Here is a 24,036-nt window from a genome sequence, read left to right on the forward strand (position 1 = left end):
CTTAAATGGTGTAAACACCCAGCAGATAAAGTTGTCAGTAATGAACAGAGGGGAGGCTGAAGTAGAGAAGGTCATCTCTGCAAAAATTCAGGCTAAGATCATACGTTTTTGGGTTGGTGTGATGCATTTAGATTTTAAATGAGTACTTAATGCATTAGAAATGGTAAACTGTTTTTCAACATTAGAACTTTTAATACTTTTTAGTGTGTGTTGCTATTCATCATATTGTATCACAACCCCTGCGAACACTTAACACTTGGACCATTATTGTTAAAGTAAGAGGTGGTGATTGGGGGGGAAACGAGTTGGAGGGGAGGGGAGAATAGGAGAGGAAAGGACATTTTAAAAACTTAACTCTGATCCTTTCTGTTCTCCAGTGGATTCTGGTTGTGTCTTTAGATTGTAAGTTTCTCTTGGTAGGGACCATTCTTTTGTTAACAACTTGATATACAACGTTTTAATTTTCTAAGCTTTTATATTTTAATTCAAGATTCTTTACTAATCCATTTGTTTATATATATAATAGCGTTGCTTAATGTAAAGTAACCACAATAGAATTAAGGCTACAAGTCTTATGAGCCAGGGGGATGTTTGTACATATGTAAACCTAAAAATAGGACTGAGTCATCAAAAGTCCTGATAACTTAAAGTATTGGAATAATTGCTGCTCTACTATGTCTAGGACTCAGCTGCAGCAGTAACTAATAAGATGACAACATATACTGAGAGTAATATGAAGGAATTTGGATCTCTATAATATACACCATCTATGTTGAAACATTAAAAGGGAGGAGCAATCTGCTACAAGATCTTTTCTGTAAAATATGTAGATTATGAGGTCACTTAGCTCTAAACAGCTGACCATCTGCATTTGTTAGGAATTTGACTCCTGTCATTGAAAATGGTACTTAAAATCAGTGTGATGCAGCAAAGTTGGGATGCATTTTCTGATTCATTACATTTAAAGCTAGAGTAGCTGTCCAGAGTGACCAGAATCCAGGTCTCTAAATATAGGGCATTTTGTTAACTGCAGCAAGATTGGTTGGGGAACAAATATTTTTACATAATTAAATTTAAATTGTACATCAGTTGTCTTGCAATTTGCTATTCTCAGTCATATCTATTAAATATAAATTTATCAGTGTTCACACCCACAGTGACTGGACATTAGAATTTCAGTTTGCTTTAAACAGTACTGTTTAGAATTGCTACAAGTTATACAGTTTTCAGATTAATAGTCAGTTGTACATGCGAATCCATCTAAAAAGGAGCAGTGTCTTTCTGTTTCTCCATGTGATTATTTTGCGCAAAAAAGCTTTTTTTTAAGTAGCACAAAAGCTGTAATTGGCGTGCTTTGTAAGGAAGTGTCAATGTGCAAGAGAGTGGAGATCACTAAGAATTCTTTTACGCGTTCTTTCCCCTTTGCACCACCGCCTCCTCAGCAGGGTCACTGAGATCACTAGCTTTTCTTGAAATGGCCATTTTCACTGGCAGGTGCATTATACCCTGTATTTTCAGATTGTTTTTCCATTCTGAATGTTTGGCAGGTTGATTGCTCTGGCTGCATTGACAGAGAAAGGGCTGACAAATGCGGTTGGGCTGGCTGAAAAGACAGTGATTACTGTTTTCCTTTGTGGCTGATTGAGGCCCTTGAAAGGAAAGATTTTAACCTTCACCATTTGGTTCAAAAGTATGAGCATATATTGAAATCATTCATGCCATTTATCCTAGTTCTGTAAACTTGTCAGAACGTAAAAATCGCTCAATTTCAAGTAATGTACGATTGGCATACGTCATTATCATTTTGATTAAGTTGGAGTTTGTATTATTGTGAGCATTATACAGTGTCACTTAAAGCTTTCTTTCCTGCAGGTACAGTTATATTTTTATTGCCTGTACTATGGAGTTAAAAAGACATTCAGACCTCTCTAAACCTATCACTATGTGTGTGGTTTGGCAGCTGGTATGGCCTACAAGCTGTATTTTGTTTAGAGGGTAAAGGCTTGTCTGTGGACCTCCTGGAGTGCTGGTAATTGCACAGGCTTGCCATTGGGGAAAGACATGATTGGAAGCAGTGAGGCAGAAAAATGTTGTGCCATCCCATTGCCACCTCATAGCAGAGACACACAATCCCAGCAGTACCATCTGGTTGTTGCTATCTAGTCAGCTGGCCTGGCTGCTGGGAGCATGGCTTGGCAGCTGGTTCCCATCCCTTGACCACTCTTTTGTGTGTGTGCTCGTGTGTGTTTTTTGTTAGAGAACTTTAAACATGGGTCAGAGAAACGTCTGTGACAAACAAGTAGAGTCCCTGTTGAATACTGTCTCGTTACTTGTGATGAAGCATGCTGTAGACTCCTGCTGCCATTCCCTTATAGACAGATGACATAGCTGTTTAACCAATAAAAATAGTCTTTTCAAAAACTTACCTTAGAAAGGATAGGAAGAAAAGACAGGAAATGCATATTCCACAACACTAAGTAATTTAAAGTTATTTTCTGGTTTACAGTATTCAAAGGATAAAATGTAGTAATGTAAAAAGTGCTGTAAACCTTGTCAGTATTCCAGAACATTAACATTTTAGGTTATTCATTGCAATTAGGGAAAACACATTTTGCTTTAAAATTCTCATTGCCAAACATGATACAGATAATGAGACTTGCATTTAGAATGACAGAAAAGAAAATGTAATCTCTCAGCTATTATCTTTAGCAAAATTTGCCTCTCAGAATAGCAACCTGAAAGCTAATGTAAGTCATCTTTATGCCATATGAAGACCCATTAGACACTGATGGTTTCAGATCACAAGTAAGCAGCAGCTCTGTAGGCTATTTTAGACATTTGATTTTCTTTATTCTGCAGCATTAATGTGTCAGCATGTTACATAAAACTGTGGTACTTTCATATTCTGTCTGGAATGATAAATGCTTGTAAATTTAGAGATTTCCACTGTGAATTCTCTACAATTGCTTATGTATTCTGTTTCAGTTTACACAGCTACGCAATTTGGTATGACTGTTGTATACTAAATAGTGGTGTAGATAATGTTCTGATTAATATTCCTTCACTTTAACCAAACATTATCCTTTTTAAGGATTACGTTTTAGGAACTGAATCAATTTATGTAAAACTATTCCATATGCACAAATGTATTTACTTTTGTATTGTGTGAAACTGGATGGAACTTTACTGTGCTTCTCTAGGACTGTTAACTATTTTGCTGTATCATTTCTTTTCAGATGATGAAGATGAAGATGATGTAGTGGTACCAAAGCCATCAATTGAACCCGAAGAAGAAAAAACATTGAAAAATGATGAAGAGGAGGAAGGTACAACTCGCTTTAGGACACAGTATTAGGCATTGCAAATAAAAGGATGTTTAGGAATTTTAATGTAATAGTTTTTGTAATCAAACTGACATTTGACTTTTTAGCACCTTTTTGTAAACAAAAATATGAATAACTTAAAATCCTATGTAAAAATTATTAAAATATATGGATATGAAAATGTTTTTTTAATTTGAAAAATATTTGGGTTTTTTTTTCATAAATGTTTTAACAGATAAGAATGAACTTTAGGAAAATCCAACCTTTTTTTCCCTCCCCCCCCCAGCTGCCCCTCATGAGCTTACAGAAGAGGAAAAACAGCAAATTTTACACTCTGAAGAGTTTTTAAGTTTCTTTGACCATTCTACAAGGATCGTAGAAAGAGCTCTTTCTGAGCAGATTAACATTTTCTTTGACTACAGTGGAAGAGATCTGGAAGACAAAGAAGGGTAATGTGGGAGTATTGAGTGCTTTACTGTGTTTACTATATTTGTAACTGAAAACGTGATCTTGGATTAGTACCCTCCATTTGTCTGTCTTTACAGAGAGATTCAAGCAGGCGCTAAACTGTCCTTAAACAGACAGTTTTTTGATGAACGCTGGTCAAAGCATCGTGTTGTTAGTTGTTTGGACTGGTCATCTCAGGTAAAAAAAATATTTACTTTGAGTCACCTTTGCAGATACCTCAAGTTTTGTGCACTCAACTTTTATTTGAACCATACATTCAGTGGCTTACATATAGTTCTTAGAAGAGCTCTGACACATTCTGCTGTTTACATACTGTAATTGGATGTGATTGTGTTTATATATTTTGAAAGAGGTAACAGAAGTTAACTCAATGTTCTTTTAAATGCAATCTATAAATAGAACAGAAAATGCCCAAGGCATAAAGATACAGTATTAGCTCCAAGAAACTAGCCTCACCTAAGATATTTTTAAATGGATACAATTTATAATACATAAGTAACGAACACAATATTATCTTGTATTTTAACACTATTTTTGAATAAACCCTTGTAATTATACTTACTATGGTAATTAGCTAATCCAATATTTTCTGTTTACGGGGCTGACTTATCCATGGGTTAAACTTAGTTTTGCCAGTATAAATCAAGATTCTAGGACTGACTGGACCATAAGGCAGTTGTTTATTTTGAACATTTTTTTCCATTAATTTCTCTATAACTAGTATCCAGAATTGCTTGTAGCCTCCTACAACAATAATGAAGATGCCCCTCATGAGCCTGATGGGGTGGCTCTTGTGTGGAATATGAAATACAAGAAAACTACCCCGGAGTATGTCTTTCACTGCCAGGTATGATGTGAGTTCCTGTCTCACCAGGCTCAAGATTTTATGTTGATTAATTTGGACAAGTGCCTTATTTATACTTGTCAACATGATGATTTCATTGGGTTGGCATGTACTTTAACCACATGTATTTGCAAACAGATGTTGATGGCTGAAGACTTCATCAGTTTGAAAAGATTCCTCTGTTTAAATATTCTGAATGTCAGAAATTTTGCATGTCTGAAAATCTGTTTCTTAATCTCATTTATTAAAAGAAAAACTGACAATTATGCCTTCAGTACGAGGGGCTTTTCAGGAACTATGATGCAGAATGTACAACTAGACCTTAGCCCACTGAATAAAGTGTACATAGCCTGAGGAACTGGAAAAAAAATAGATAAGTAAAAACACATGCTTCAAGTAGAAAACAGATGCAGGTCTTAAAATGGATTACTGAAAGGTAAAAATGTGCAAACCTTTTCTGTTTGACCAAACCTACAATAACCATTTATTTTCAAAATGTCATAATTCTGAAAAATCACTTAGTTGAATTAAAACTAGTTTGTAATCTGATGCTGTCAGATTACTGTCAAGGCATAGATTGCAAAGGTAATTATATTATGATTTCATACTATAGTGACAAAACAGTTTTCTGCTCTCCTTGAAAAATGACCACAGAATGTGTCTTATTACTGGATTCTATTTCTGTTACATTTGATTTGTATCTTTCCTAGAAGTTAGTAGTATGCATATGAGGAGAGTGTGATTTTTATTTGTATTTAGTAAAAGTTGAGACCAGAAGAATATCAAGGTTTTTAAATAACCACTCAGCTCATGTAGTTGTGAACCTTCGTGTGTTTGGACAAAGGAGCAGAAGATAGGAAAAGCAATATCAAATGTAATTGAGGAAACAGCTCACTACCAGTAATTGGTCAGATTTTCTATCCTTAAATTCTGGATTTTAGTCTTAAAACAAAACTTTTCCTTGTGTGTGTGTGTCCTTTGCAGTCAGCAGTGATGTCGGCTACATTTGCAAAATTTCATCCAAATCTGGTGGTTGGTGGCACATATTCAGGCCAAATTGTGCTATGGGATAATCGCAGCAATAAAAGAACCCCAGTGCAGAGAACTCCACTTTCAGCTGCTGCTCACACGGTAGGGGGTGAAATGAGAACTACTCGCTGTTGAGCCGTTAACCCCTTGGGGTGGGAGAGGGTTTCCCCTGGATGAACAGTGATGATGTTTTAATATTTATGTCTGGGTTTAACAATAGTAGCACTGAAGAATTGTCTTTGTCATGCAGCTGTCAGTTTTAAAGGAGCCTATCTCAACACCATGCGTTACTTAAATGCTAAAAGGCTAAATAAGTTTTCATATCTTTCAAATAGTATTGTTAAGTCAACTTAAACTGTTGTATGAAGTATTAAAATTTGTATTTCACACTTGTGTTAAGTGAATGTCATTGAATTTGTTATTATGGAAACTGTTTCTGAAAAGAATTTTGTAATCTCTCTTCAGCACCCTGTATACTGTGTAAATGTGGTTGGGACCCAAAATGCTCATAATTTGATTAGCATCTCAACTGATGGAAAGATATGCTCATGGAGTCTGGACATGCTTTCCCAACCGCAGGTAGAGTAAACTTGGGAAAGTATGTAATAGAGAGCTATAGATGAGGCTATTACTTACCACTTACCTCTTTTTAGCTCAGGTAGTCTGTACCTTACTAAATACTTAGGATTTTAATATTAATTTCACCTGTTTGCTTTACCTATTTCATAAGACTTTGTAAAGTAGTGTTCTGCATTTTGACAATATGCAGACATTCCCTGCTTGAGTAGTTGTATCGTAATTCTGTAAGATAAATTCCTTTTTTACTGTAGTACATTAATTTTTGGATTCTTCAGTACTGATGCTAAAGTTTGGATTCATGAATAAGAGAGAGATTTCCAAATGTAGAAAACGGCTGGAATAAGAACGGCTTGTGGACTAACTAGTACTAGGAAACCCACATGATTTCTGGTAGAAGTTAAGATGGCAAGTTTGAAAAATAAGTTCCTGCTACTTTTTTCTACAGGATAGTATGGAGTTGATTCATAAGCAATCGAAGGCTGTAGCTGTCACGTGCATGTCCTTTCCTGTTGGAGATGTCAACAACTTTGTTGTTGGAAGTGAGGAAGGCTCTGTGTACACAGCATGCCGCCATGGCAGGTGAATAGACACTCAAATTATTCTTTTGTTTTAAATAGTAAAGCTTATCAGGATTTTCCCCTTAATATAGAAAGATTTTGTTGAGCAAGCTTAATTAGCGTTCATAGCAGAGCTTCGTGTTTATATAAAAAGGTAATATCTTTTTAAAAATATGAAATATTAAATCAGACTTTTAAAGTTCAAGAAAAGAACCCACCATTGCTACTGTTGGATCTTTACCTTGGCTAGGAATACTTTTAATTATGAAAAGGAAGATGAACTAGTAGACTTCAGTTCTATTCATTTGAATTGTAGCAGAACATCCCAAACTTTGTATCAGTTCCCCAGATAATTGTACAGTAAAATCACACACAAATCTTAAATTGGCTAGCATTTCTCCTGCTGTTCAATCTGCTTTGAAATTGTCTGGCTGTATCCTATCAATTGCTTTCTTAAATAAAATTGAGTGTCCAGTTTTCATCTCAAATACACATCACTCTCACAGCACAGCTCTTTGGTTTAAAACTAGCCAAAATTGTCTCTTTTGTAACATCCTTTTTCCCTCCTCTCCACTTTATCAGTTCTGATATGAGATTATTGGGGATGTATTGTCACTGGGACTAAAGTCTGTCCCAGCTACTTATGTGCAACTCCTGTTTAAGGCAATTTAAGGAATTTCGTATCCGTATTTGAGGACTGAATTTTGTTATCTGATCCAAATATTTAGCTATTGCTTGAAGAGGTACCTAGTCAAATCTGGATGGGATAGCGTTGCCCAATGTTACTGTTTTCTATGGTATTATGTCTACACTTAAATATAACAGAATAGGGTTTTGGAAAAGAGAGGCTAATACACAGGATCGTATTCAAACCCACATTTCACTTCCCCTCTGCAGGCCAAATCTATTTGGGTTCCACTGAAACCCACTCCCAGTTTATTTAAAACATGTATTCCTTGTTGCCTCTGTGTGAAATATAGTTTCAAAGGAAATTAACCTACATAATGTATTTTAAAACAGCAAAGCGGGAATCAGTGAGATGTTTGAAGGACACCAAGGACCAATCACAGGTATCCATTGCCATGCCGCAGTTGGACCTGTAGACTTCTCTCATCTTTTTGTCACCTCATCATTTGACTGGACAGTAAAGCTTTGGACAACTAAGGTATCTAAAACAGAGGTGTCTAACAATTTAGACTTTGACACAAGGTGGTGCTATAATGTAAGCTTTAGTTAACCAAATTGTTGTCAAAGGGTTTAGGGAAGCTTGTTAAGTCGATTGGGTGAATGGTAACATCAGATGAGTTAATTTATGTAGCTTAGTTCTCTTTTAATAACCTGCAAGTAGCATCACCAAGATTACTGTAACTTATTATCACCTAAATGAAACTTATATGTAAATCCTGGCTGTTTGTCTATTTCTGGTCCATTTTGCTCATCCTTTCAACTTTTGTAACTGGGTTGGGAAGACCAATGTAATTATTCAAATAAGTTATGTTGTAATTCAGGTATATTATGTATTATATTAAGTATATTATAATTATGGTAATTTAGATGTCCATTTCATGTCCTTGCATCTCCATAGTTCTCACTACAGCCCGCAATGCATTACCATCAACACTGTTTCTAATGAGCCTGAACAGAGTTGCAGTCAAGAGCCATGATACTCATGTCTTTTCCATCGCTTGCTTAGCAAGCTGCCTCTGCAACATTGTTGTCCCAGGGATCATGAAGCTGGACTAGGGTCAAAGTCAAGCTAGGGTCTCCCCCATAACAGTGCACAAGCCTACCCCTAGGCCATCAGGTCAGCTCAGGAGACTTTACCAGAATTCACTCATATTTAGGTTGTTATACCAGCCTCCTGTTGAAACTATGTTGTAATAGCAGGCAGTAAACATGCTATATAATTCATCCAAACAGGGGGGTTTGGTTTTTTTCCCCATCCTGTGGTTATTTTTTGGCCTCTTTCTATGTAAGAGACAGTTTAAGAAATTCTTTAAGCACAGATAGTTACTTTATTTTAGAATTGCTGCAATATGAACTGTACAAAAACTCAGTCTTTCACCTTCATTGCAAAAAGATTTCGCTTTCAGAATCCCAAATGTAAAGTATGGTGTAAAGTACTATATGGTGCTTTGTTTCAGAATAATAAGCCTCTCTACTCATTTGAAGACAACTCAGACTATGTTTATGATGTGATGTGGTCTCCCACTCACCCTGCCCTGTTTGCTTGTGTGGATGGAATGGGTAGGCTTGATCTGTGGAATCTCAACAGTGATACTGAGGTGAGGCACAACAACTTACCTACTTCAAATCTGACAAGAACTAAAAATCTTAGGCTTCTTCAGAAATGTGTATGGCCAGAAATGGTTCATCATGATTGCACTATGTATTTCTGCTGCTGCAGTGGCATTACGCAGTAGATGTGTGATTAGAGGGGAATAATTCAAGTCACCTCGTTTTTAGTGTCGGGTGGTGGTAACTAAAATGTTGTCCTCCCAGTATAAAAGGAATACAGAATTTCTATCTATATAGCATGCTATACTTGTGTGGCTTTTTCCACATAGCATACAAGGGCTAACCCCCCCCCCATACTATGAATGAGTCACATAAGATCGCTATTATGCTGTTAGTTGCTCTAGTAGATTCACTGGCTCACATTCAAATGTAGCTGTTAATTTTTCTAGCATGAAAAAAAAAAACCCCACGATCATTAATCATCTGGTAGGGTGATACACACTTATTTTCAGACATAAGAATGGCCATACTGGGTCAGACCAATGGTCCATCTAGCCCAGTATCTTGTCTTCCGACATTGGTCAATGCCAGGTGTGTCAGAAGGAATGAACAGAACAGGTAATTATCAAGTGATCCATCTCCTGTTGCCCATTCCCAGCTTCTGACAAACCGAGGTTAGGGACACCATCCCTGCCCATCCTGGCTAATAGCCATTGATGGATCTATCCTCCATGAATTTATCTAGTTCTTTTTTGAAACCTGTTATAGTCTTGGCCTTCACATCCTCCTCTGGCAAGGAGTTCCACAGGCTGACTGTGTGCTGCATGAAGAAATACTTCCTTTTGTTTGTTTTTAAACCTGCTGCCTATTCATTTCATTTGGTGACCTCTAGTTCTTGTGTTGTTAAGAGGAAATAACACTTCCTTATTTACAGCACAGCTTTGCAAACAGTAAGGTTCTGTAAAGGATTGTAGTCAGTACCTATCCCGAAGCCCATGTATACTTGCCTATATTACATAGAGCCTTTAATACCAAAGGGCTTTGTACCTCAAAATGCACCTGATCCTCACTGTACTAGCAGAGGCTACTGAGGTCATTCCTAAATGCAGGTCTTCCAAGTAGCAATGAAATTGATTGCCACTAAACAAATAATCTGTTGTGTTATGTGTTTTAAGAAGAATTAGGGGGGGAAAATTGTCCTAGGATGATTATTTTTTTGGCAAATTTCAAATCCATACCTATTGTCCTGTAACATATACTGTATTTATACCAGAGATGTTCCTAATGATTTAGGGACTGTTTGTATTAATGTTATGAGGCAATTTTTTCTCTCTAAATGAGGATTGCTTAAAATAGGCTCTCTCATGACCGTTTCTGCATATGTATATCTCATGAATGCTACAAACTCAGGATTTATTTTAAGAATTGAGGTAGCTTTTGGGAGGAAAGAGGAGTAGGAAAGAGTAACTGGGGTAAGACTTGTAAGCTCCCATCTCTCCCAATTCCCTTTCCCAATGTATTGGACCATTGGGGAAAATACTTGTCAGATCAGTGTTGAAGATTTGTTTCACCTTTTAAAATCTCCTTTTTCTCAAGGGGGAACAGTTGGCTAGAACACATTTCCGTATGATTTTTATGCTGCTAGTTTTAACTGTGTTCTAAATGGATATAGGTGCCAACTGCAAGCATTACTGTGGAGGGTAATCCTGCTCTTAATCGTGTGAGATGGACACATTCTGGGCGAGAGATTGCTGTAGGTGATTCAGAAGGACAAATAGTTATATATGACGTGGGAGAGGTAGGTAACTTTTGTGTTTGCTACTTTGTGTTACATGGATTTAAAGCTTCTTTCTGAATTTACTCTGTCACTTAACTTTTTGACTTTCAACTTTCCTTCAAAACATTTTTGCCAGGAATAAATGGTAATTCAAGATAAAGTTTCTAGTCCTCTTGCTTTCAGGATTAATTATGATTTTTAAATGTTTCAATCTCAGTTCAACTTCATACAATATTTTAGCATTTTAAAGAAACTTTGATGTGTTGTAATTGTGCAACAAAGAAAAATGGTCAGTATTAAGCTGTTGAAATAAAGAGATCTAACTATTTAAATTTATACTGTAGTAGAAATTGCATATAGAGGAGATTAGTAGTGGGTGTGGACAAGATTTCACCTCCTTTATCACTACTCTGAATGCATGCCAGGTTGGTTATGAACAAAATGTACCATCCAGTGGCCATTTGAACTGTAAAGTGAGAAGTAGTTGCCTCACTTCAGTTCCCACTGAGCAGCTGTCAGTCTCTCTAAAACAATTAGAATTGGTATATATATTTCAAGGATTGTTGGACAAGGATAAAAGAACTACTTTCTCACCTGTGGAGGTGGTCTCTCCAGACTGAGGTACATGGGCCAGGCTTATTAGTACCACTGCCCTATTTGTTCTGTGCTTAAACGCAGGACTTCAATGCCAAAAAGTCAGACAGCACCCTTATCAAGCACTGAATTTATTAGTTTTTTAAAGTTTACTAAGGCTTTGTCTACACTGGCACTTCGTTGGAAAAACTTTTGTCATTTAGGGGTGTTAATAAAAAAAACCAAACCTCTCACCCCCGAACGACAAAAGTTTTACTGACAAAAAGCGCAGTGTGAACAGTGCTTTGCCTGCAGGACTCTCCTGCTGACAGAGCTGCTGGTGGAGTGGAGAGCTCTCTCCTGCTGACAAACAGCAGCTACATAGCCACATAACTGCATAGCCACAGTTACCACCATTTGTTGGGCAATGCATACCAGCTGTATTTGCTAGTAAGACTATTGGAAAACTTTTAATGAATAAAGTAAGCTGTTAGCGTAATTCATAAATGTGGTGTTTAGACCAGATGTAAAAATGAGCTAAATTACATTGTGTTCTTACAATATTATTTACATTATTTCTCTATAGCAAATTGCTGTTCCGCGCAATGATGAATGGACACGTTTTGGTCGAACACTAGCAGAAATTAATGCAAACAGAGCTGATGCAGAGGAGGAAGCTGCAACCCGCATACCTGCGTAAATCTTTCAAAATGAGTTATAGTAGTGGATTTGGGAATGACTTGTGTACGTTTTCAGAGTAATAGCATGCTTCATTCTAACTGGTAACCTGAGGAGAAATATGTGGAATAAACTGTGGATTTTGAAAATGTATAAAGGTCACTGAAAATTAAGTCTCGCAATGTCACTTTTTTATACATAATTACAAGCACGTTATTCTTGAATTTGTTTAATTTTTAATACAGCTGCCCTGACTTTGCAAGAAATGTTTTGCTGAAACACTAACCCAGATGTATATTATCTGTAACGCTATTGAATTTTTCAAACAGTATGTAACTATTTCTGAAAGATAAACAAGTTCCATTTTTCAATCAGAACTTCCTGTATTATACTAGCTAACTTTTTTCATTAGGTAGTTAATCTCTGAAGGATTGTTAATATTAGGATATTAGAACTGTCCACGGAAGTGCATGCATCTGTTCAAAGTAAAGCTTCATCCAGTTTCTTTCTTGCTCTTTTTTTAATAAGCAAGCAAGGCTAGGGTAGTTAAGTTATGTATATGAATAAAATATTTAGTCTATAAAACTTTATTTGGTCACTGAACCTGACTTTGTAAAATAATACATATTTAGTACTAGGTCTTTGTTAAAAGGTGAGATTTCTTTATAAATAAAGGTTACGCAAGCTTTTAGCACCAGCCCAGCCCCCCAGTCTCTCATTAGTAGTAACATCTTTGCTCAGATGTACAAAATCATTAGGAACCACTTCTTTATAGTCAAATAAATCAGTGTAAGATTCTTTCCTGTTCCTCCTGAGACAATTCAAAGAACCAAGAGGTTACCAACTCCTGTCATAGAAGATTGCTATCCCCATCATACTGTAAGAGCCAGGTGCTGGTGTCCTTGTTGCCACAGCCCGTACGTAGAAGTATATGGTATTAAAACATTCTGTGTGACTAACTTAATGTGTGCAAAGAATGTAGAAATGAGTCCTTATTCAATGTTCTGGCTAGAGATTTCCAGGATTAGCAGGAGGACTTCTGGAGGATGTTGAAAAGCCTATTGTAATCTGCAAGATGAAAAAATGACTAATAGAGTAGATGAAATTACTTAAAAAAACCTCACCTCATGTTATAGGTAATAAAATTGCCAAGCAACTAGAAAAAAAAGAGAAACATGCTCCATTTGTGCCAAGTTCATGTGAGGCAGTAAAGGGGCTTTTGTAGAGATGTGGATCTAGCTTAGCCTATCCCCTGCCCCATCCCACCCTGAAAAAAAAACAAAAAAACAACCTAGTTTGTGTCACAAGAATAAGATCTCTTAGGTTCTTGTTTGCTCCAGCTCAGTCTGTTTCCCCAGGTCAACATTAGGGTGCCAGAACCTTCTTTGCTACCCTACTTTCAGAGACCATTTGACCGCAACTTTTCAAACTAGAACTGCCTACAAAGGCTCTCCATATTATCATAGGTGCTTCTCCTCTCAAGGATTTGCCAGTTTAATGCAGCAGTATCGCCCATCTGCTTTTATATTATTTTTCCTCTGTCAGTTACTCCACTCTGTCCCCTCCCTTGCTTTGGCAGCAAGAGAGATGCTTTGCCCTTTGTGTAGAGAAGACAGTGCCTCTCCATTCTTGAACCAAGATTCTGATTAATATGTCTGCTCCAATAAAGCCTTTTGTCTTTATCAAGACCAAAGTCACTCCTTCATACCTCCTGTGAGAGTATTGACAGTGATTTAAAAAACATTTATGAATTCTATTCCTGCTTAACTATCTCTGTGCTCTCTGTACAGAAAAGGCCCTAATTGAACATCAAGGAGCGTGCCTGACTCCTCCATTAAGAACATTTGTTTCTCAGGTTTTTCACTCTGCAAGATAGCTTCTGTGTAGCTGAATGATGCTGCACAGGACTCCTCAAGACTATCTGCTTAGAATAGTGTTCCCCAAATGCTTCCTCAGAGCCATCTTGGAGGGAAAGGAAACTTTTAGCTTATCTTCTCCCCCGCCCAAACTTGGGCCCATTTGTTTGGCAAGTGACAAAAATGGGCTCTCTAGAAATGTTAGGTCAGTGCTTCTAGAAGAAAAGTCTGTCTTGTACTCTGAGGCCTAGGTCCTATTTCCATTATTTTCCCTCTTTTTTACAACCACGGCAGAAGCAATGCTTAAGTGCTGTGAGCCTGAGGACTACAATCTAGCCCAAGGCGAATCCCACTCATGCTGGGAGAAGGCGTACCTATCCATCATGCATGTAAGGGAAGGGGCTCTTCACATTTAAAGAGTAATGGAGACTTACTCCTTCTGACTAAATAAGGTAGTAGCCCAGAGCTATTTCAAAAATGTAGGTGTAGACAGTATTCCCTACCATTCTCTAAACGTAGCCTCTTCCCATCCACCTCCAAAAAAATAGCTGCAGGAGAGAAAAGAATGCAGGCAGAAGTCCAGCAGCAGAGTAGGCTACCAGTTTATTGCACTGAATGCAGCATGTATGATTAACTGCCTTGTAGGCAGGTGGCGTGTCAGGTGCTTATGGCCCTCACAGACTGAGTACAGGCTCTTGAGACTAAAGTGGCTGAACTGAAGGAGCTAAGAGACAAAGATACATAGATGAGACTTTCTGGGACATAGAACAATCCTCCTCCACATCTGACAGTCTCGGTGCTGTTGAGACTGTCATTCTCCTCAAGAGGAGAGAAATGATCCCATAGTTAGGACCCTCCTTCCAGATTATGTCAGTCATTGTATCCTTTTGTACTGAGGATACCTCTCCAGGGAAGGGAATCCTGGTTATTAGGAAGAGACAGGTAATAGCAATGTAGGATTCAATCATTAGAAATATAGATAGCTGGGTTTGTGATATCCAGGAGAACTGCATGGTGAATTGCCTGCCATGTGCAAAGGTGGCAGATCTCTTGAGACATCTAGGCAGATTTATATGTAGTGGTGGGGAAGAGCCAGTGTACATGGTACAATGACCTACAGAAAGGCAGGAGAAGTGTCCTGGAGGCCAAATTCAGGCTGCCAGATAAGAGATTAGGACCTCCATGATAGCATTCTCTGAAATGCTTCCAGTTCCATGTGCAGGCCCAGTTAGGCAGAACTGCAGGGTCTCACTGCATGGATAAAACTAAAGCGTTTGGAGGAGGGGTTTAGGTTTATTAGGACCTGGGGAACCATTTGGGAAAGGAGGAGCCTTTAGAGAAGGTTAGGCTCCACCTGAACAAAAATGGAATCAGATTGCTAACCTGTAAAATTAAAAAAAAAATTGTAGAGGAGTTTTTAAACTAAGGGCTGGAGGAAAGCTCACAGGTGCAGGGGAGGATCTATTACTGGGGATTTGCTACATCAGGGGTGAGCAAACTACAGCCTGGGTGCTACATCCGGCCCTTCAGACATTTTAATCTGGCCCTCGAGCTCCCACCAGAGAGTGGGGTCTGGGGCTTGCCACGGTCCACATGTGGTGCAGCTCCCGGAAGCAGTGCTATGTCCCCACTCCAGTTCCTACCTGTAGGGCAAGCCACTGGATGATCAACATGCTAAAGAAGCACTCAAGGAAGATTAGGCCATAGTGGAGAAGCTAAATTAATTCTTTGCACTGTTGTTCACTGCAGAGGATGTGAGGTAGATTCACACACCTGAGGCATTCTTTTTAGGTGTCAGAGGAAGTTTGAAATAAATTGATAAATTTAACAGTAATAAGTCACCAGGACCAGATGGTATTAACCCAAAAAAAAAGCGGATTCTGTACCAGATGACAACTGAAGGATAGCCAATGTGATGCTAATTTTTTAAAAAAGGCCCCAGAGGCAATTACAGGCCAGAAAGCCTAATGTCAGTACCAGGCAAATTGATTGAAAACTATACTCAAGAACAGAAGGATCAGACATCTAGAAGAACATGATTTGTTGGGGAAGACAAAATGGCTTCTGTAAAGGAAAACCATGCCTCATCAATCTTTAGCATTCTTTAATGAGGGGGTTCACAAACTTGTGGACCAGGGTGATCCAGTAGATACAATGCAATTGGACTTTCAGAAAGCCTTTGACATGGTCCCTCAGTAAAGGCTCTTAGGCAATGTAAGAGGTCCTAAGATAAGAGGAAAGGTCCTCTTACTATCAGTAACTGGTTAGAAGACAGGAAACAAAGGGTAGGAATAAATGGTCATTTTTCAGAATGGAGAGTGGTAAATAGTGGTGTCCACCAGGCATCTGTGTTCAACATATTCATAAATGACATGGAAAAAGCTTGCAAAATTTGTAGATGACACGAAAGTACTCAAGACAGGTAAGTCCCAAGCTGACTGGAAAGAGTTACAAAGGGATCTCACAAAACTGGGTGACTGGGCAACAAAATGGCAGATGAAATTCAAGGTTGATAAATGTGAAGTACTGCACACTGGAAAACAGTCTCAACTATACATACAAAATGATGCATCCTAAATTAGCTGTTACTAAAGAAAGATCTTGGAGTCATCTGGATAGTTTTCTGAAAACATCCACACAATGTGCAGCAGCCGTCAAAAAAGCTAACTGTGTTAGGAACGTTATAGACAGAAAATATAATGCCACTATATAAATCCATGGTATGCCCACGCCTTCAATACTGTGTGCAATTCTCGTCACCCTATCTCGAAAAAGATATTAGAATTGGAAAAGGTACAGAGAAGGACAACAGAAATGATTAATGGTATGGAACAGCTTCGATATGAGGAGCGGTTAAAAAGACTGGAACTGTTCAGCTTGGAAGAGACGACTAAAGGGGGATATGATAGAGATCTATGAAATCATGAATGGTGTGGAGAAAGTGAATAAGGAAGGAAATGTTATTTATTCCTTCACATAACACAAGAACTAGGGATCACCCAATGAAATTAATAGGCAGCAGGTTTAAAATAAACAAAAGGAGCTACTTCACACAGCGCACAGTGAATCTGCAGAACTCATTGGCAAGGGATGCTGGAAAAGCCAAAACTATAACTGGATTCAAAAAAGAATAAGGTAAGTTCAGAGAGGATTGAGCCATCAATGGCTATTAGCCAAGATGATCAGGAATGCTGCCCCATACTCTAAGTGTTCCTAGGCCTCTAACTGCGAGATGCTAGGACTGAATAACAGGATGGATGATTGCCCTGTTCTGTTCATTCCCTTTGAAGCGTCTGGCATTGACCACTCTCAGAAGACAGGATATTGGCCAAATGGACCATTGATCTGACCCAGTATGGCCATTCTTCTGTACTGGCTTAGATCATGCTTTTCCCTGGGATAGGTGCAAAGAATCATGCGGGGGGGGGAGTCATCTGACCCTAGACTTGAAATGACTGATAATTTGTGGTTCTCAAATGGTTTAAAATTGAGTTGTGTCCACTAAGTGAACTTGGCATCCTGTAGGCCTGTTGATGCTCTCCTTCAGGTTAATAGTGCAACTGAGGGACTTCCCTACTGTTACAAGTAGATGAGATATCCATCATAATACACAGTCCTCTGCCTGGTGAAAGCGCTGCACTAAACAGTTACAAAAACAAGGAGTCCGGTGGCACCTTAAAGATTAACAGATTTATTTGGGCATAAGCTTTCATGGGTAAAAAACCCCACTTCTTCAGACGCATGGAGTGAAAAACAACAGTTGCAGGCATAAATATACTGCATCTGTAATTTTCACTCCATGCATCTGAAGAAGTGGGTGTTTTACCCACGAAAGCTTATGCCCAAATAAATCTGTTATTCTTTAAGGTGCCACCAGACTCCTCATTGGTTTTTGTGGATACAGACTAACATGGCTACCCCTCTGATACTAAACATTAGTTGTCATCCCAATGTGAGAGAGAGTTAGGAATATAAGCATTGTTCTAAACTACACAATCATTTGAGACTGAGGGCAGGGGGGAAAGCAAACCAGGTCTTTCCAGCTCTGGAAGGCTAAGGCTTGTTAAGCTAAGCTCTCTGAGAGTGAGGCTGAGTACTTTCCAAAGGATAGCCCTGAACTCCAATCTTTTCCATTTCAGCCAACCTAAATAAATTGGTAAGCAAGGTAGGATCTGCTTGTTTCTAAATTCTTTGGATAAATCACCTGAGCCCAAGATTGAAACCTTGGCAACCCAACCTTATATGCAGTCCCATGATTATTCTTGCTGTTGAAGAGAACCTGCTAAGTTCTGGAAGGATAATGCCTTTCTCACCTAAGAGACCAAAATGGTGATGCTCCCTTCTGGAGGCAGATTGAAGGACCTTACAATAAATTGTTGTTGCTTTTAATGTGGGGGGGGGGGGGGGAGGTACTTACAAGAACCACCTCTGGGATCACCAGAGACGTAAGTCAAAAAGAGGCTGAAGTAATGCTCATTTCTGCTGTGACACTGCATCTGCCAGAATCATGGTGGAAAATGCATAAGGCTAATGTGTTATCACACTAAATGTAACCATGAGAGAGGTGGTGGTCACCAGTGACAAATCCTGACCTATGGCCAGAGCTCCCCTGAGCTCTGAAGGAGAATTTTGCTTCCCATCTCATGAGACCTACACGACTCTTTCAGGATTGGGAAGCATGAAAACTAGACAGGAGTGTGAGCAACCCTAAAGGAACCTAATGAAACTGAGTAAGTGGTAGAGCGGATTCAAAAATGGGAATAATTGTCATTAAACAAGTCTGCTGAAAAATTGCAAAACTCAAAATGTGACCAACTGTCAAGCTATGCGAAATCACCCCTTTTTCAATCAAATAGAAACATTCAAAAAAAATTCATCAGCTCTTGTAATTGGGCAACATGGCAGTTGAAATTCAGTGTAGAAAACTGGAAAAGCTCTTTAAAGCTATCCTGCAGCATTCAGGGGCTCAGGATTGGTCATCTGAAAAACTATCAAAAACAGAAGACATCCGGAAGAGGACACAAAAATCAGTCCCTGCTGCAGGAGTCTAGATAGAGGAGAAATTAATAGGAGTGGTCTATTTAATCTTAGTACTTTTAATCTCAAAATGTTTCTTAATAATTTGGAAAGAGGAATACAGCATTCTGAATGGTGTAAAAGAGGTTAATCATGTAGTTCAGTTTATCACTTCCCATAGTGCAAAGGTGAAATGACCAGGAAGGCAATAAAGATCGAGCTGATAAAAGGAAATCCCTTTCTGGGCAGCATATACCCTGTGGAACTCCCTATTGCAAGGTATCATTGAGGCAATATCTTAGTAGCAAATGCTTAGAAGCATTGTACACACAGAAGACTTAGCAGGTGCAGTTACACTTACTACATTAACATGCAATGGCTTTTTATTTCTTATGCTTCAGCGTATACCCCAGTATGACATAGTGGAGTTAGGAAGACCTTTTCCCAATAATTTAGTATGTCTGAAGTAGATGTATGAGCACTATCAGACACTAGCCATGGTAAGGGATGGGACACTGTATTTGATTAGATCAACCACTGATCTTGGCAGCTTCCAAAGCAGCATGAATAGAAAAAAAATGTTAATAGTGCATCTTGTAGCAAAAATGCTCATGTTCAGAGAGGGTACCCTTTTCCTAAAGAAACTTGGATCCAGGTTGTTCGAGAGTAAAGCAAGAAATCTGCGCTCAGTCCTAAGGTGGATGAAAGCATGGCTTTCATTTCGAGAGCAAGTCGCCTTTCCGGAGTAGCTTATCCTATTTCAAACAAACAATCTGGCAATACTTCAAACAAGACTGAATATTAGTAACTCTCCAGTGCTGGAGACCCGAGGAAAAAGTAGGCTACCTTCAGGCCTGGAGGCACACTAGCTTCCAGTCGCATCGGCATCGACCTTGCTGCAGGGCCCTGACAGTGGAAAGTTCTCTGCACAGAGGACACTACAGTAGCAGAGAGCAGTTTTAATCACATAGAAACAGAGGAGGCCCAACACAGTCCCACAAATGGGCAAGACTGGGCAGGGTGCGTGGGGCCATGGCAGCTGGCAAATGCACTGATTCGGTACATCCCCTCAGCAGCCTCCCACAGTCCAGTCCCTACTCAGCACCGGTCAGGATTTAAAGCTACTCAGGGCAGGCAGTGACATCGCTTCTGCCTCGAGGTGCCTGGGAAGATAATTTTCACCTCCTTGTTTCAGCTTCAGCAAAAAAAAAAAAAAAACACACTTTGAAACAAAAAGAAACTTGAGGCTGAGGATTTAACAAAAACAATAGAAAAATCCAACACATGAACCAATCTTAGCATTATGTAGGTTTAAAGAACACAAATCCCAAGTGTTTCTCTGTCTGATTGTGCGTTTCAGATGGGTGGCGCTCCAGGTACATGCACAGGATAGCTGCAGCTTACTGCACTATGTTTTTTATGGAAATAAATGCCATGCAGCATTGAATGTGCTAATTACATGTCTTTGTGTCTATGTAATGAGACATGTAATCACAGCACTAAAAGCTCTTGTTTATTTCAGTGTGCATTAGACATGCACAGAGCTGGAATGCAGCACTGCTACATTCAAAATATTTGGCAGAAAATTCAGAGGTGCTCATACAGATAGGCAGGGCTCCAAAAGCAGCAAAGCTCATCCATCCACTATGCTGGGGACCCAGCTCAGATGGCCCAGGATGGGAATCTCTCCCCTCCCCCACCACAGATCTGTTCCATACATCAGTAGGAGCATCAAAAGGATGTTTTAAAGGGAGGGCAGGGCCATAACCAGTGGATTCTCAATTATGCAGCTCCACTAGCTAACTCTGCGACATTGGGCAGGAGGGGTCTGTATCATAGAGGCTATTGCAGTCCACGGGCTGCAGCAGCAATCAAAGTGTCTGAGCTGGCACTCTGGTGACAGGGAGACCTCTGCTTTAAGTCCATTTGTGCTGTGGTTGTGGGGAGAGCTGGGACCAGACTGCAAATATGCCATGATTTTTAAAAAACTTAATTTCTGATCCAAATCGCCTCAAACACTTCAGTGGCACTTATCTGAAGGGATGACTTAATCCAGTGGGAGACTGAAGTTTTAAAATTAATCCAGATGAATTACCCAGGTGGAAAAAACCATCAGATTTAACCACCTGCACAAATACTCCCCCTCTCCCTTCTCTCTGAAAACCTCAACAGCTGCCCAGTGCTTCACAAAATAAAAAATACCCTTTGGGCTGAGAACAAGGGGAAACATCATACCCCCAAGGATTTTTTCTCCCACCCAGCAAGTTTCAAGTGCCTGAAAATGGGCCCGTATAGGGAGAGTGCTGCCCTCACCATCACAGTAGCTTTGACAGAGCCCTGCACTGCACAGTGGAGCTGGCTGGAGAATGACAGTTGTTTCACAACAACTTGTGAAGTTTTGACTTTTCTTTTTGTTCCACACAGCGCAAAACATTTTGGCTTCGTGTGTTGACAAAAAAAAAAAAAAAACACCACCACCACACACACACACACAAAACATTTAGCTGAAAATGCTTTAACTAGCTCTACTATATGGGTGAAAATCACCTTCTGTACTTTAGTACCAGAGAGCATTCAAAGTTTATTTAGTGCCATTTGTTCTTAATCTCCTCTACAATCCTACTTCTTTGACAGGAGAACCATTTTACGTATTTCAAAATCAGAAATGGGTTTATGTTGCTATTTAATCTATGCTATAAACAGAAGTTCTCTTACCAATTCTTGGTATTAAAAAAACCCCTCATTCTATTATGAGCAAAGCTCATATGGAGACTGGCTGCTGCAATCGGAATTATGTCTTCAGGAGGTTATCTTCGCTCAATAGATTTGAAAGTGAAAACTTCAGGCTTCCATCAGCTTTGCCTTATCAAAGTACCCCCTCTATTTTCAATCCAAAATCATGCTATTCAATTTGACATTTGCCCTGTATATTTTCACCAACCTTACGATAGTAGCTTTCTGTTCAATTGAGACACACAAGGACTGCATAAAGAACAGGCATGTCATGTGATGGTGTCTATCCTCCAGGCATGGGAATTTTTAGCAAGCGGAGCACAGCTCTGCAGCTTCTGCTGGAATTTAAATAAATTTTAGAGGTATTTTTCCCTCCCTCTCCACTCCAAAACAATTTCTTCTAATTCTAGATGAAAATTTTCAAAAACACAACAAACTAGTTCTGCTCTAGAGGACTCCTGACAAGCACTAGGTATGAATACGAGTCTTGGTAGCTTCAGCATGGGTCTGAATCCACAGGTCAGGTATCATTTAGGGAAATGTATTGAAAAATGGAATCTAGCTTCAAGCAATTTATAACCATTTTTATTTTTCCTCCCAAACCATATTTGCATTGACAACCCCATCCCCACAAACATTTAGGGAATGAAAAGAGGATAGGGTGGATGGGATTTCTTTAGACAATCCCATGTCAGCAGTTATGGAGGGACCAGCTTGCCAGTTGCAGGATGCTAGATATTGTAATGACCATCCCAGGAGCCTCACTGTCCAATAACTATTTCGGAACTCAAGTCAGTCAACAAGCTGTGACCAAGATTAAATGCCAGTGTGTACCAAGGATTTTTCTACCCCTCAAGGGAGCATATTCTTTTCACAGAGCAGAACAAAATTTGAAGATACAAGAGCGTGAGCTGCCTAAGAAGCCTATGCCGAGGCAAACTGCATAAACAGATACATTCTCTGACCGAGGACTGGGAACTGGGTGCCCCATAATAGCCTTCATTACATGCACTCAATTCCTGTTGAAGTCAAGGGAAGTTTTGCTCCAAAGTTAAGGGTTGATTGTAGTTCGGCAGCTACAAAAGTTACCATCTCTTGGACAGCGACTAAAACACAGGGAGATTTGCAAGTGTTTATTTGTCAGAGACAATAAAGGCTGGACATTCCTATTCATTTTTTTTTAAAAAGCTCCTTCTTCCTTAAATGCTCTCTAAAGCCTTGGCCTTCACCTGTCGTACGGTGAACTAAAATACTTAACTGGAATAAAGTCAAGGCAATTCTAGTTGCCTTAAAAAAAAAAAAAAGTCCTGGAGGCTATTTAACCAACAACCATGGCCCAGAAACTATGGTGTCTGAAACTGAAGTTGTAGGATAGGTAATTTTCTACCCTGCTTATAAAAACCTGGCCACTGCCTGTCTTGTGGAATCAACAGCTCTCTCTTCTCAGTATTACATTTCCTTAACAGTTTCCTAAGGAATTGCAAACCTTTCACTGTCCCCCATTTCAATTAAAATAGCTGCCTGAGATTAAGTGGCAACTGGATTGAGCTCAGCAGCAATCTTGCCCGTCATTTGGTATTTTACTGCAGTTCTTAAACCCAGAACATGGAAGCAAGCCGTTAGCTAGGCATTACTTTAGCGGTTCCCACCCGAGTCAGTTTGTAGGCAAGGCATGGCAGGGCTTCTCCCCAGTTTACCAAGCATACATTGTCAGACCCAGTCTCCTTTGAATAGGTTTATTGTTCAAACATAAGCCAAATAAACAGAAAATAGTCCTTCTGCTCACCCTTTATCCTAGCCTCTTCTCCCAGAGGTCTCTGGTAATTCTGCTTCTTGCAGCTTTCCAGCTCCCTGCTCAGCCAGTCCTCATTCAGCCAGCTCCAGCTGCTCTTCTGGAACAGCTCCACCACAGGAGTTAGCTCCACTCGCCTGTGGTGCCAGGTACAGCCTGTCCCAATCATTACGCCTCTGACAGGCTGTTACAGCCCCAGGTGTAGCCCTGCTTCCTTTAATTGGCTCAACTGGGTCCACCTGCTCTGATACAGGGGCACTGGTCCTGCACTGCTTACAGAGACCAGCTATGACAGTAGGGTGATAGATTACAGCTATGAACAGGGACTCTTGCTTTTTCCTGAGAGTCTGGCTGGAATTCTGCATTTGCATTGTTCCAAAAGCAAATTACCCACCAGTCAAAAAGGACTTTTAATTTAGCAAATTTTAATTTTAATTTAGCAAACTTGAGGCAAAAGTTCTACATAATTTTTTCTTCAAAATACCTGGAAATCGTCTCAAAGTATAGCACTCCTCCTGTGGAACACAACCAGGTGCCTCCATTTTATTTTTTCTGGAATTTAGAGATTTTGGA

General features: G+C 39.3%; 1 protein-coding gene and 1 long non-coding RNA gene across 9 annotated transcripts in view; one reads left to right on the forward strand and one right to left on the reverse strand.

The window, feature by feature from the left end:
• DYNC1I2 (dynein cytoplasmic 1 intermediate chain 2) overlaps positions 1–12,651 on the forward strand; it is a 43,010-nt gene extending 30,359 nt beyond the window's left edge. For all 7 annotated transcript variants that reach the window (XM_043525492.1, XM_043525495.1, XM_043525491.1 and 4 more), the window contains 11 exons: positions 3,237–3,326; positions 3,610–3,772; positions 3,869–3,968; positions 4,513–4,638; positions 5,620–5,766; positions 6,130–6,243; positions 6,689–6,822; positions 7,821–7,965; positions 8,945–9,085; positions 10,711–10,836; positions 11,975–12,651. In XM_043525492.1, coding sequence (XP_043381427.1) covers positions 3,237–3,326; positions 3,610–3,772; positions 3,869–3,968; positions 4,513–4,638; positions 5,620–5,766; positions 6,130–6,243; positions 6,689–6,822; positions 7,821–7,965; positions 8,945–9,085; positions 10,711–10,836; positions 11,975–12,088 — 1,400 coding nt within the window. In that variant the 3' untranslated portion in view covers positions 12,089–12,651. The remainder of the gene's footprint in view (positions 1–3,236; positions 3,327–3,609; positions 3,773–3,868; positions 3,969–4,512; positions 4,639–5,619; positions 5,767–6,129; positions 6,244–6,688; positions 6,823–7,820; positions 7,966–8,944; positions 9,086–10,710; positions 10,837–11,974) is intronic.
• A 119-nt stretch (positions 12,652–12,770) lies between these two features.
• On the reverse strand, positions 12,771–23,831 carry LOC122462414. 2 transcript variants are annotated; one of them, XR_006284941.1, is made up of 3 exons: positions 23,458–23,831; positions 21,880–22,009; positions 12,771–13,134 (listed from the first exon to the last, which is right to left on the reverse strand). It is a non-coding gene; the product is annotated as an uncharacterized LOC122462414 (long non-coding RNA). The 2 variants fall into 2 exon arrangements; XR_006284942.1 differs by having other exon boundaries at positions 21,880–22,006; positions 23,458–23,825.
• Between the last annotated feature and the right edge of the window lie 205 nt (positions 23,832–24,036).

The sequence above is a fragment of the Chelonia mydas genome, chromosome 11 (assembly GCF_015237465.2).
Source record: "Chelonia mydas isolate rCheMyd1 chromosome 11, rCheMyd1.pri.v2, whole genome shotgun sequence".
NCBI classification, from domain to species: domain Eukaryota; kingdom Metazoa; phylum Chordata; order Testudines; family Cheloniidae; genus Chelonia; species Chelonia mydas.